At 34.2% G+C, this 15133-nt stretch overlaps 1 protein-coding gene across 5 annotated transcripts in view; it reads left to right on the top strand.

The window, feature by feature from the left end:
- Ccdc88a (coiled-coil domain containing 88A) overlaps positions 1-15133 on the top strand; it is a 127919-nt gene that overhangs the window by 108331 nt on the left and 4455 nt on the right. Inside the window, exons 24-31 of one of the 5 annotated variants that reach the window (XM_031341618.1) lie at positions 2516-2608; positions 2733-2947; positions 6326-6409; positions 7386-7589; positions 8233-8304; positions 9886-9966; positions 12050-12318; positions 12510-13134. In XM_031341618.1, the coding sequence (XP_031197478.1) occupies positions 2516-2608; positions 2733-2947; positions 6326-6409; positions 7386-7589; positions 8233-8304; positions 9886-9966; positions 12050-12318; positions 12510-13134 (1643 nt within the window). Of the gene's footprint in view, positions 1-2515; positions 2609-2732; positions 2948-6325; positions 6410-7385; positions 7590-8232; positions 8305-9885; positions 9967-12049; positions 12319-12509; positions 14398-15133 lie in introns of those variants that run through there. The other 4 variants (XM_031341619.1, XM_031341616.1, XM_031341620.1 and 1 more) reach the window with 4 other exon arrangements.

Below are 15133 nucleotides of genomic sequence, written 5' to 3'. Positions count from 1 at the left end.
GGTTTTTTGAGACAGGGTTTGTCTGTGTAGCCCTAGATATCCTGGAACTCACTCTGTAGACCAGGCTGGCCTCGAACTCAAAAACATGCCTGCCTCTTCTACCTCCCAAGTACTGGGATTAAAGACGTGTGCTACCACCGCCTGGCTCAAGTTTCTTTTATTGTAAACATTCTGCTAATAACCAAACTACTGACTAGAAAACATATGGGTCCTCCTCTAAAAGAATTTTTGTTATGAACATGGCACATACCTATAGTCTCAGTATTTGACAGACTGGAGTGGAAAAACTGCTTGAATTTACAAGTCCAATGTGAATAGGAGAGAGATCTCATATAAACCAGTCATGGTAGCCTTTGCCTTATAACACCACAGCACTCTTGTGATAGTCAAAAGATAGAGCATCTTCTGTAGACTCTACCTCATCCACCAACTCTACTGGCCTCATAAATGTTCTCTTTGGTGTATATCCTATTGCATTTGCCAAAGATTTCATATCACTTTATGGGTTTGTTTGGTTGATTCTGTTTTGTTTTAGGTTTTAATGTTTTGTTGTTGTTTGGTTTGGTTTGGGTCTCACTGTGTAACCCTAGCTGGTCTTAAACTCACAGAGATCTGCTACCTCTCTCTCCTGAGTGATAATGTTGGCTAACAATGTCATGCATGCTTGGCCTATATCACATTATAATAGAACTTAAAGCATCTTATTTCCTACTGATGAAAATATAAACCTAATGCTCCCTTACTGCTCCCTTTTGTCTACATTCAGACTTTAGACTTCTCATCTTTCTCTTTCATCCTATATAATATATAGCCTTTAAAATTTTTAATTTTCACATTTTTTTAATGTTTCATATGTAGTATATGGGCATGCATTCACTATAGCATGTATTTGGAAGTCAGAGGACAGCTTGAGCGAGTTGTTTTCTCCTTCTACCATGTGGGTTCCAGGAATCAAGCTCGAGTTTGATTGACAGACTCAAAGTTAGGCAGAAAGGACCTTTACTTTTATCTACTGAACTATTTCATCAACCCTATAATACAGCCCTGTTTTTCTTCTTCCCACTATCCCCCATTGTTTGTTTTTAAGACCAAGTGTATTGTATAACCTTAGCTGACCTAGAACTCATTATGTGCATCAGCCTGGCTTCAAATGTCTAGGTAATCTTCTTGCTCTACTTCCTGGGTGCTATGATTATAGGCATGAATTGTCACAACTAGCTTAATATAGCCTTTGTCTTCAAGAAGATTTTTTTTTTGGATGTTTAAGATAGAAATATTTTCCCTTTTATAGGTGCCTGCTATATTTCCATAGTACTTTATTTGGTTATTATTATTGTTTTGGTATATAATAGTCATTTTTGTGTATATGTTCTCTTTCCTACTATATTATAAGCAAAGCAACTTAACTATTCATTGTTATATAAACTCCATGCCCTCCTCATTATAAGTGATCATGAATTAATTGTTGTGTAAATAGTATTTTTGGCATTGAAAGTATTTCAAAAGACCTTGTTCTGTAATCTATGATGTTTCTGTATGCAATAAATACTACTAAGAACATGAAATGAATATAGAATGTGGATAATTGAATATATTTGTCCATTGAGGGAGGGATGTCAGAACTAAATCTTTGTAAGTAAGTTAAGTGCCTTAATTAGGGTTTTATTGCTGTAAAGAGACACCATTGACCCTCTTATAAAAGAAAACATTTAATTAGGGCTGGCTTACAATTTCAGAGGTTTAGTCCATTATCATCATGGCAGGAAAGCATGGTAGCTTACAGGTAGACATGGTGCTGGAGAAGCTGAGAGCTCTACATCTTAATGTGCAAACAGCAGAAGGAGACTTTGAACCACACTGGGCACACACAGCTTAGCATGTGGGACCTCAAAGCCTACCCCCACAGTAACACACTTCCTCTAACAAGGCCACACCCACTTTAGCAAGGTCACACCTTCTAACAGAGCCACTCCCTGTGGGCTAAGCATTCAAATACATGAGTTTATGTGGGTCATTTCTATTTAACCTACCACATTAAGCTTGAGTAATTCAGCCTAAAGGGAAAGAAATCTGTCTGCTTGTAGATATGCTTGTAGAAATTTCAAGATTATTTATTGTATCTATAAATGTTAGCAAAATAAATATGCAACAGTTTTTATTTATGTTTAATAAAGCATAATTCATAAAATTTTTTGAGATACTAAAAAGTTAGGGATTCAGTGTTTATATAGTATCTATTTAATAAAAATGTTGAAAAAATTACATGATGGAATTATAATATAGAAGATTTCAAATAACTCCTATTGAAGAATTGAAACTTAAGTCTTATATATCCTTTTATATAGGTATATTTAAAGGGGAAATATGGAAGAAGATCACTGTTACTTCTTAATTAGGTCTCATTTATCAGTAATGGTTTCTGCATTTGTTTATGTTCTGGGAAGTAAGGTAATGGTCATAAAGTCATTGGATAAAATATTATACATATTCTAAAATACAATTTCCATTTTTATAGTGATAAATTAAATGAATTGAGACGACAGAAAGAGAAATTAGAAGAGAAAATTATGGATCAATACAAATTTTATGACCCATCTCCTCCTAGAAGGTACCACTAATCAAATTTTAAGGATCTGTTTTAAAGAAAATGTTATTTATAGTATCATTAAGGCTTCTAATTTTATGAGGACTATTGTTGAACTCTAGACTAAGAATTCTTTTAATTCTATTAGGAGAGGCAACTGGATTACTCTAAAAATGAGAAAATTGATAAAGTCCAAGAAAGATATTAACCGGGAACGTCAGAAATCTCTAACACTAACACCCACTCGCTCTGACTCCAGTGAAGGATTTCTACAGCTGCCCCATCAAGACAGTCAAGACAGCTCTTCAGTAGGGTCAAACTCTTTAGAAGATGGCCAAACCCTGGGGACCAAGAAGAGCAGCAGTGAGTGCTTAAGTGCTTTAAACAGATTATTGATTTAGATTGCTCTTTTAAAAAACAATTTCCAATAGTCTTTTAGTTTAATCAATGATATTTCATTTTAACTTTATGTTTATAAAATTAATTGCAGATTATAATAGTGATATATAATGATATATAGAGAGATAACAATCATTATGCTAGTAAGGTAAAATATTGTAAAAAGAACATTCAAATAAGAGCTTGGCTACATCTCCTAAAATGTACTGTTAAAATAGGCAAGTCTGTCCTGTTTATATTGCACAGAGTAATTAATTATAAGGATAGGAAGTAAGATTTCATTTCATTAATACTATAACTTACTCAAAATAAGGTGTTTTGCAATGAGCTTTTTGCTCATATTCTTTTATAGCATAAAATTGGAACAAAGTTGTATTAGGGAAGTAAAGAAAAATAAATACTAATTTGAAGAGGTATTACAGAATTATTTAAAGATAACTGAAGTCTCAAATATTATTGAGGGATACTTGCTGAAGTTTTGGTTAAAATGAAATAAAGATAAGGAAGTGTAAATACATAAACTTAAGATTTAGTTTTCATTAAACTTAGAAGTCCCACAAAATGTGCCTGATACAACTTATAGACTTGTTAGTTCACTTACTAGTGTGTGTTTTAGCTAAATAGAAAGACCAAAGTAAGAGCCTGAAACAGGATATATTTTGAGAAAAAGAGAAAACAATTCATTACTAAGCTTTTGAAGATGTTTACAACATTGGTTATTTGTGTTCTCATAAAATACTTGAAAAACTATAAACTTTGATTACACCATTATCAGTGTCACTAAGTTTTAAAACATATATGTAGTGATATATACCTGTAATGTCAGTGTTGGAGAGAGTTCAAGGCCAGCTGGCTACATAAAACCCTCTTCCTAACAAACAAACTCCACTATTCTTTTGAAATAAAAAATAAGAAAAGGCAGCCTGTGTTTCCCTCAGGGGTTGCTTGTCAATGTGGCTCTCAAAATACTCAAAAAATTGGGACAATGTATGGCCTTGAATGAATTATCTCTGAAAGGAGGTAGTATTTGCACCTGTAGCATATATTTCACAGAACAGTTTTAGCAGCCTAGATAGTCAATAAGTACAAAAAGTACAGATGCATATATAAAATACATAATAGTCTCTAGAAACAGTATAATTCTTTAGCTTCACATAGGATGATTATTATATAGGATCTTTTTCCATCTAGCTTTGTGTCCACCTAATTGATAAATACTGGTGTGGAAAGATCATCAAGTTTTCCTTTACAGGTGGCTAATAAGTCATTTTTATCTTCTACTTTTAAACACTATCTGTCATCCTATTAAGAAAATGTAAAGTGTATCCTTAATTATTTTAACTTACAGAAATATAGTTTAGATACACACACACAGTCTTTTTTTATGTCATTCTGTCTGTCTAAAGTGTAAGTCATTCTTTCTTACCCCGTCCTGGAACATTCAGGATAAAAATTAGAAGAAAACAATATTCTCCTTTCCTACAGTTGTTCAACTTTGGATTTGTTTTCAATAAACATAAAACTCAACAATACTGATATTGCCTTAATCTAAGTATTCTTCAGGAAAAGAACATTATATGTCTCCAAACATAATTGCCAAGAGAAGAATCACATTCCTGGCAATTTTAAAATTCTTTTTATCCTGCCCATTTTGGAAGAATGTCTGTCTGTCATGTCAGTAAAGCAGTCTTTGAAAAACAGCTGAAAACAGAAAAAGGAAAAAAAAGAAAAGTATCTACATACAACATGTGCATGCTGCAACCATCCAGCTTTGTTTTAGCTAAGTGTCCATTTTACGTTGTTTTGATTCATTCCTGTTTTGTCATTGAGAAGAGCTGTGTTTACCAAGCATGAAAAGATATGTCAAATTAAAAAGCTTAAATGAGTCATGACTCTTCCATACAGCAGTCAAAAAGTGAAAAGCTATTTTAGCTTGCACATCTTTCAGTGGATGTGGATACTTACCAGTTTATCCAAAAAAAAAAAAAAACTTATTTACATGCTAATGACAACCTTCTGAGAAAAAGCATAGTTATTAAGGTTGTATATAATATGTTTTCATGTTGTTTGCCTAAATGTATGAATGTTTATGTTCTGTCATAATACGGTACAGCTTAGTTTTTGTTCTAATAATTCCTGTACTTGAGCAATAATCCTTTAATTCACAAAAAAAGAATTTGTGGAGTGCTTCATTTTTTTACATAAACCCACCTATCTTATGGGCGCTTCATAAATATGTGCCCTTTTAAATTTGTTGTTTATTAGTATGTTATTTTACGTACATAAATGTTCTGCCTGCTCTTATGTCTGGTATCACATGCATGCTTGGTGCCTTCCTAAGCCAGAAGAGGGCATTGGACACCCTGGAACTAGAACTATAGACAGTTGTGAGCTGCCATGTGGGTACTTGGAATTAAACTTGGGTCCTCTAGAAGTACAGCCAGTGTACAGAACTGCTGAGCCATCTCTCCTGGCCCCAAATATCTTTAAACATTATGTTTCCCTTCCATTTTGCTTTCTTTGGGGTTCATTTTTTGTTGGCTTTCTCAGAACTTAGTGCTATAACACTTATTGCTGATGTCAAACTATTCTTTTTTCCTCCTTCTCTCAACCAACTTTTTGGAAAATGAGCCTAATATACCTGCTGTTTAATCTTTAGGAATTAAGAATTCCTATTGTGTATTTCCACAGTGCTACTAAATAGTGCACTAGATTCTAGTTTAAATCAGTGTTTCCTTTATTGAACATTAGGAAACTAATATAAAAATTTCAGGGTTCTTTTTTGTTTAGTTTATTCTGCTTTAAATATATGACCAGCATAATTTTTGGTTGATATATGTGTATTACCTATATGTAAATATAGATATAGGTGTACATATATTATTAAAATTCTTCAATGGGATATGGATTTTCCTAGCATTTTTTTTAAAGAAAGCCTTTAACTTAAAATATTTAAAGAAAAAAATAGATGCCTTTTATAGTATAAACCACCCATAGCCTAATTTTAAAAGTTTACTTTTACAATTTAACTAGGGAATTTGGTTTCTCCCTACGGAATTGTATTCAGTTCCTGTTTTTATAGGACTGACTGTAGCCAGTGCTCTCAGAATACATGTTCCTCATCATTGTCTTCAGTGCTCTCCAAGTATTTACAGTACCAGGGTGCATGCTTCCTGTTTCACTGCCTTCAGCAGCATGAGGGTGTTAGCCGTAATGTAGCATACATAGCTGAGACCAACATTCATTCCTGTCCTTAATTTCAACATTTAACTCCCATCTGTTCTTCTCCCTTTTTTCTTTCATTTCCCTGTTTCTGTTTTTCCTCATGCTCTGACATTAAAGTGGTTGCACTGAAAAGACTGCCCTTTTTGAGGAACAGACCGAAGGATAAAGACAAAATGAAGGCCTGCTACCGTCGTTCCATGTGTAAGACTTTATGACAGCTCAGCTTCTTTCCAATGACTACACTGGCTTCCATCACTAATTTCTCACTAACTTTCTCTGGACTGTACTAATTTCCTATTTTGCAAAGTGCAGTCTTCCTTTAATATGAGGAGCTGGAAGAATTTTTTTTTTCAAAGAAGGCATTGAATTTGCATTATATGTATACTGCTCATACATATATATGCATATGTTTAGTCCATGCAATATACTTGTAAATGTCCAGTGCTTTCTTAAAACTGGCAAAAACAAACAAACTTAATTTTATTTGCCATATAGATTTTTTCCCCCAAAGAAGTTTACTTACGGAAAAATATAACAAACCCTTTAGCATTAGGAACTTATTTCCTTAATGAACCTAATTAAATAAATAAATAAATAAAGTGGCCTATAACCCTTGAAAATGTTTGTCATTCTTTATGTAATGAATAATCTTGGCTTTCTCTTTTGAAGTGATATGGGTAATGACATAATGTTACTTTGAGTATCTCTTTCAGGTTTTTATTTATTGGTAAATTTACTTGTTTTTTAAAGATGAAGATTTTATTCAGTAACCTGCTCTGACCAAGGACTCTTTCATTTTCAATAATGAAACTGTTTAAAATTACTCTCCATCTTATTTCATTCCATTTTTGTCACCACCAAACTGCATTATGAAGGCTTTGAATGATATTTCACACCATAGCACAAAAGCATGGCAATTATACATAGTAAAATTCCTTTCTGTCTTTTAAAGGTAGTTGAGGGGAAGGGGGTGGGAAGAGTATTGAAATTTATCAATCAGCCTTTGGCCTCATTTCATTCAGCTGAATGCATGTCATTACTCAAATGGCCTTATAGTTACAGTCTTGGGCCCATTTGCATTAATTCATACGCAAAACCAGATCATTTATAATACAAAATAGAAATAATAGCCAGTCCATTAATCATGCTGATTCATTTGCTCTCATTTGCATCCCAGCCATGAATGACCTGGTGCAGTCCATGGTCCTAGCAGGAGGACAGTGGACAGGTAGTACTGAAAATTTGGAGGTCCCTGATGATATTTCAACGGGTAAAAGGAGAAAAGAATTGGGAGCTATGGCCTTCTCTACTACAGCCATCAACTTTTCAACTGTCAACTCTTCTGCAGCCTTCCGATCCAAGCAGTTGGTTAATAATAAAGGTATAGGCCGTCTGCTGTTTGCACTGTGCTGTGTAACTATTGGCGAGGGGAGTTTTAACCTGACTTCCTTGTGACTTTTTTTTTCCCAAACAACCTGAAATAATTATCAGGCCATGATATAAATTTGACTTTAGGAAAATGTCAAGTTATTTGAAACTTTTAAAAATACTATGTAAATAATCAAAATCTTTTCTAGGCTTCCTTGTGTAATAAATAACTTATGAACTTACATGAAATGAAGAATATCTCATATAGAGTGGAATAGAGGCCAGGTGGTAGTGGCAGCGCATGCCTTAATCCCAGTGTTTAGGAGGGAGAAGCAGGCAGATTTCTGTGAGCTTGAGGCCAGCCTGATCTACAGAGTACGTTCTAGGACAGCTAAGGTCACACAGGGAAACCCTGTGTCAGAAAAAAAAAAAAAAGTGGAAAAGAGGAGAAAGTGGTATGTTTCTAGTCTTTTCTTAAGTCAATTCTCATCAGAACTACCATTTTTTTCTAGTTCCAGTTTCTGCCTCAGTCTATGAATACATTAAATCAAGACGTATTGTGTGTAACTAAAAAAGTTTCCATATTCTGTATAAACATTTATAATGAATTGTTTTAGTACAAAATATATTTATATCCGTTTTGCTATTTCATGTAGATACTACATCCTTTGAAGATATAAGTCCACAAGGTATTAGTGATGATTCTAGTACGGGATCAAGAGTTCATGGTAAGCGATGAATGTAACTTAGATGGTATATATTAAATACTGAATGGAAGTGCTGAGATAAATGTGGCATTGTTTCATTCATTTCTCCCAAACTAATACTGCAATTATTCCATTTAATATTATTGTTTCATTTGAGTATTCTCTTCTAACCAAGGTCATTTACAAAGTATGGCTACATAATCTGCAGGGGTAATTTTGCTACCACTATCATAAAAGGTTAATTTTAATAGTTGCATTTCATCATTGAGTTTTATTTTGATGAAGGATGAATACTAAAAACCAAACATTCTACAGTGTAGAGTATTTTAGATTTTTTAATTCCTATTTGTAAAATCATGTTTTATGAAATGAAATTATTACTAGTAACAAATAGATGACATGCTAAAAAACCTTAATTAGTAAGCAGATTTATAAGAAGTATCACAGAGCAGCGTTAGCTGTATAACTTCCTTAGTACAGAGAAGAATAAGATGTATCAGGCTAAATAGATAACTCAGCGGTTTAAGCGTTCTTATTGCTCTTGCAGAGGACCCATGTTTAGGTACCCAGCATCCATATTAACTAAATAACAAACTGCCTACCTGTAACTCTGAATTCAGGGGAGCTGACACCCTCCTTTGGCCTCTACAGTCACTGCTTACATATGCACAAACACATACATATACACATAATTTAAAAAAAAAAAAAGGAAGCCCACAGAGTGGCTCAACAGTTACAGGTACTTGCCATGGAAGCTCACCAACCAGAATTTAACCCACAGAATCCATAGAAATTTGGGTAGAGAGAAAACTCCACAAAGTTATCCTCTGGTGCACAGGCATTCGGGTCCATGATAATGACTATAATTTTTTTAAAAATTTAATACATAGAATGCTAGGGACTAGAGAGATGGCTCAGCAGTTAATTTGCTACTCTTGCAAAGGAACTGAATTCATTTCTGAGCACCACATGGTGGCCCACAACCATCTACAACTCCAGTTCCAGAGGATCTAATGCCTTTTTCTGAATTTTGAGGGCATCAGGCACAAATTTGGTACATATACATACATACACACAGGCAAACATGTATACACATAATTAAACATTTAAAATAGAATTAATTAAAAAATTAATTAAATAGTGTGTGTGTGTGTGTGTGTGTGTGTGTGTGTGTGTGTGTGTGTGTGTGATGTTAACAGTGGAGATAAGATAGTCACATTCCTACACTTTCTGGCTCTCTGAAGCATGGGGTTCCTTACCTAATCTGTAGCATTTGGTGGACACTAGGGGAGCATGTCATTTTATTAAATCATGGTCTCCATCTCTAGAAATCATATTTAGATGGAAATATGATCTCTTTCCTCCTCCCTCTCACTGTTTTAATTTCAACTGTTTTTTCAGAGTTGCCATGTTCCAAAGTATCTTGCTAAACTATCTAAAAATGTTTTTACTTTCTAATGTGTGTGATTCATTATCTGTGAGCATGCCCAGGCTGAGAAAGTATGCATGATTGTTTCCTCAAAGCATTCTGTGAACAGAATGTAAAATTCAATGCTCTCAGATGGAAGTTTCATTACACTGTCTCCTGATTTTTTCATTTAGCTTCAAGACCAGCCAGCCTTGATAGTGGCAGAACATCCACTAGCAATAGCAATAATAATGCTTCACTCCATGAAGTCAAAGGTATGCTGTAGGTACATTTATTGACATACTCCATCTGGTTTCCAGTATTGTTTACAAGTAGAAGGATAGAGTGTAGCTCAGTGGTAGAGCACCTTGTTTTTAGCATGAACAAAGCCCTGCCTGAGTTTAGCTCTAGAACCAGAGAGGAAAAAGTTGAAAATGGGATGATCTTTCTGGTGATAAAGTACAAAATTCATATCGTTTATGTTTGAATCATAGTTTCTGGAATACTTGTACTTGTACATTGGGATACAGATGTATTTCAATGTATACAAATGTAAAATCAGGAGCACTTATTTTGGTTTCAGTTCTTTGTTTTCACAGATAAAACATAACTATCCATATTGTCCTTACTTTAAGTGACATTTTCTGCTTGACATCTAAATGGTTGTCCTTAAATTTTTTCATGATGCATGTACATTGCATGTACTACTTGTATTTTAGTAATGCTGTTAGCCTACTTTGTCAACAGAATATGTACCTTTTTAATATAAGAAGTAATTATGTGTGCTTATATTTATGTCACATAAAAAGTATATAGATACACATATGGCTCATATAAAGAATTACCCCCAAGATTGTTTTCTTTTGTGTTTCAGTGTGTATTCCAGTGTGAGGTTTTTAAATAATAGCTGTAATATATTTCTCTATAATATATTATTGCCTTTACAGACTCTGGGCTTGTTAAACACTACGATAGCTATTCTCTATACTGTAAAATTGTACAACTATAATGAATGTATTTGTTCTGTTGCTTTTGAATTATAACATTATTTATCTTACTCATTTTTTAATTTTATAACTTTTTATTACAGTGATCTGAAATACATGATTTTAGAGGAATTGATTTTTTTGTTTTATAAATCATAGGATTAAAAAATGTAATCTGACTGGGCAGTGGTGGCTCATGCCTTTAATCCCAGCACTTGGGAGGCAGAGGCAGGTGGATTTCTGAGTTTGAGGCCAGCCTGGTCTACAAAGTAAGCTCCAGGACAGCCAAGGCTATACAGAGAAACCCTGTCTCGAAAAACCAAAAAAAAAAAAAAAAAAAAGTGTAATCTGAAGCTAATGAAAAATTCTGATTTGAAAACATAATAAAATCTTAGTTCTGAAAAATAACACAACCTTATACAAATGATCTATTACTCTTTATGGTTGAATAATTTTTTTGTCTTGAACTCTATCTACAGTTTATTATTGATAATCAGTCCTAAAAAGGAATAGTGAATATTCTTAGGAACTTTCTTCTAGAACTAATTTTCATTCTATTATAAATCAACCGTAAGTAAAATTTTCAAGGTTATGTGGTAGCAATGCCAATAGTGGACATTAAAACCAATCACATAATTTAGATCCTGAGGAGAGAACAAGCCAAGCATGGTAACATACACTTGTAATCCCAGTTTTAGGATAGCCTCGCCTACATATCAAGATCCAAACCAGGCTAGGCTATACAATGAAACCCTGTCTGAAATACTGTTTCATTTTTTTATGGAACTTGTCTAATTACTTCATGTCTCCTTTCAACTTTCCTTTTGTGTATGGTATTTAAGGGTTTTTTTAGACTTTTTAGGGTGTTTTATTAAGTATGAAATCTTTGAATAAATAATTGAATTGAGACTTCATAGAGACAGAGAATTAAAGTACTTTTTTGCACTTAAGTATTTTGGGTTTTAACATTCTATAAAAATTTAAAATATGTCCTTTTTCTAAATTATGAGTTATTTTACAGTTATTTGACCCTGAATTGTTATTTATTACTTGCTTTATTCATTCATTTGGTCTTCAATATATTGAATGATTGTTTAATGTAAAACTCTCTTTAGGATTTGATTTTGGTGATAAAAGTATATTTTTACTCTAACAGAACTTAAAATATTTGTCAGTTTAATAAAACCAGAAAAGCAGCTCTGGTATCCCATTATTATTCTGAGGAACAAGTAGCATAGCTTACCTAAGTGTGTGTAAAATGAAGTTTAAAGTCAGTGTGGTACTAATAGAGTTAGAAACCTACTAACAAATATTACATAGTATTGTCTCAATATATACTATTGAAGTTTCAACACAGCATTTACTCCAAAAGCAGGTGCAGTTAATATCCAAAGCAGGCCACAAAGCCACAGCAGTGGAGATTTCAGTCTGCTTCATGATCATGAGACTTGGTCTAGCAGTGGTAGCAGTCCAATTCAGTATTTGAAAAGACAGACCAGGTCAAGCCCAATGCTCCAGCACAAAATGCCTGAAACAATAGAGAGTCGAGCCCATCACAAGATGAAAGCTGGCTCCCCAGGAAGTGAAGTTGTTACTCTACAACAGTTTTTGGAAGAAAGCAACAAGCTTACCTCAATACAGGTTAGTTCTTTATATGGTAAACTTGATTTAAATGAGCAACACTAGCCTTGTGACTTAACCTTAGGGGGAAAAAATTAAGTTATGGAGTACTAAGAGATAACACCACCTCTGTAGTGTGTAGTTCAATTTATCAGGAGACTAAACATAGCTATACTCTTGTCTGTAATCTGCATTGTTTTGCATTTTAACAGTTGAAGTCCTCGAGTCAAGAGAATCTTTTAGATGAAGTAATGAAAAGTTTGTCTGTCTCTTCTGACTTTCTGGGGAAAGACAAGCCAGTTAGCTGTACCCTGGCCAGGTCAGTAAGTGGAAAAACTCCAGGGGACTTCTATGATAGACGGACAACTAAGCCTGAATTTTTGAGAACTGGTCCTCAAAAGACTGAAGATGCCTACACCATCAGCTCTGCAGGGAAACCTACACCAAGCACTCAAGGAAAGATAAAACTAGTAAAGGAAACCTCTGTGTCAAGACAATCAAAGGATAGCAATCCTTATGCCACTTTACCTCGCGCAAGCAGTGTGATCTCTACTGCTGAAGGGACAACTCGAAGGACCAGCATCCATGATTTTTTGAGCAAAGACAGTAGACTGCCCATGTCAGTTGATTCATCGCCATCTACTGCTGGTAGCGGCAGCACTGCAGCATCTAGTGAGTACCGTTTACAGCAGTGGTCCTCTGTCATGCCGACACATTCTGAAGACACATCTGAGTCTATTTATACCCAGGCTAAAAATTCAAGTTCAGGAAGGCCATGTTTTCTAAACCAAACTTTTGCCACTGTTAAAATGCCTAATGATGCATTTGGAATATCAGGTAATGATAGCCATGGGGCATTTAGTGTGGTTCATTCATCTCAGCCATTTCTATCCCTAAACACAGAATTAGTTAGTAACATAAGTGGGTTACCTCCGAAGTCACTCACTAGAGTAACTGACCAGACCTTTGCCTCTTTGGATAAAGCTGCACAGAAAGATAACAAACAGGTTTCTGATAGTCAGAACCCCAGTCACAGTAAGCCACAGTCCTCTGTAGATAGCAATCTTATCATTCCTGCATGCCTCTACCCTGATGACACAGACGTTGCATTGTCAGTTTCAGAGGATAGTCAGACTGTTTGGTATGAATATGGTTGTATTTGACCAAAACTGCATAATATGTTAATATTATTCACTAGGCTTATATTTTTAAGGTTGTTACACAGAGTTCAGCTGTATAAAAAGGCATGTGTATAAACATGAATGTGTAACCACACCAAAGTCTGCATGAAATAGTAATTACATTGTGCGGTTTTGCATGCCTTTAAAACCCCACCCACATTTCTTTCACCTCTTTTTACTGCTTGATAAAGATGATAAAGACACTTTGTGTCATGGAGCATGTCCAAGTAGCTGCATGTTCTGTTATCAAGAAAACATATCCAAATCATTGTTTGGCTGCTTCTAAAAAGCATGTTCATTCACTCTTCCTGCTGCCTGCTCGCCCCGCCCTTCTCTCCTTTATTTCCTGAATGTGCACTTCATGTTGCACATGTACAGCATTAATAAGAAAAATGTTTTTGAAATGGTATTTTTTGTCACTTAATCATGTTATCTGTCCTGTTCTCTTTTTAAAGAAATAGTGAATAGTTCATCTTTATTTGAACTAATGCTTACATTTATAAAACATTGTTCAAATTTAAAATATTGTTCATTCCTAAATGTGTTATTCCTAGAATTTTCTATAAAATTTAAATGTGATTTACACAGTGAGTAGGAGTGTTTGTATTATAATTCTCTTCTTGGTGCTGTTCTTTTTCTGATAAATACAATAGCTTAAGTACTTCTTTATTTTTTTGGAATCCTTTAACACAAAATTTTTCTAGTTTTTTTTTTTAACATATGAGTCAAAGAGAAATAAACCAAGTTACTTATTATCTCGGGAATTTGTATTTTTTACTTCAATTCAGAAGAATAGCAAGATTTTTAAATGATGAAAATTTAACTTCTGTCAATAATTTACTACTAAATTGAATTTGGAAATCCTTAATGCAAACTTTTTAAATTAATGCATTGTGCTAGAGTATAAAATTAGGACTTGTGAGCGTAAAAATAAAAAATGTACTATGTAGTCTTTATTCTAAAATCTATTGTATTAAAAACATAGTCTTGCCTGGTGTATGCCTTTAACCCCGGCACTCTGGGAGGCAGAGGTGAGTGCGTCTCTGAGTTCCAGGCCAGCCAGGGCTGTGAACTGGGACCCTGTCTCAAAAAGTTAAAACAAAAAGGAAACAAAACAAACAAAAATAGTCTTTAGCTCCCCACTCTCCAAAACAATCCACATAAGATAGAGATAATACCCATAAACATGGACTCCAATTTCATATAGTTTTCAATATCTTCCTGTGTCATGCCATTCTACACCAAATCAGCTTCAGTCTCTCAGTATTAAAAAAATCTTTAATCTTATTTCTGCAGGATATTTAGCTGTCTCAGGAATGTTTTTGTAATTTTGACTCAGCCTAAATATTACTAATAATAACTCAGCTCAGGTCAGCACCATAAGTAGCTCTATGAGTGAAGGGATTAGTGTTTGTGTACTTAAACTCAGTGAGCTGTTATTGTTAATACCTGATGAAAGGGAAAAATCTTCAGTCTTTGCTTAACTAAATCTGTATCCTTTGTGAAAATCTCTCCTCTGGTACATTCCCTGAATCACTTTACGGGTAGATCCCTTTTGTTTATATTGCTGACCATGTATTTCTTTCCTTATAACTATCCTTTTTTTGTTGTTATTGTTGTTGTTGCTTTTGTATTGGGTTTGGTTTGTTTGTTTG

The sequence above is a fragment of the Mastomys coucha genome, unplaced genomic scaffold (genome assembly GCF_008632895.1).
Source record: "Mastomys coucha isolate ucsf_1 unplaced genomic scaffold, UCSF_Mcou_1 pScaffold22, whole genome shotgun sequence".
In the NCBI taxonomy this organism is placed as follows: domain Eukaryota; kingdom Metazoa; phylum Chordata; class Mammalia; order Rodentia; family Muridae; genus Mastomys; species Mastomys coucha.
Note: the sequence above shows the minus strand (reverse complement) of the source record. Positions and strands in the feature narration are given on the sequence as shown.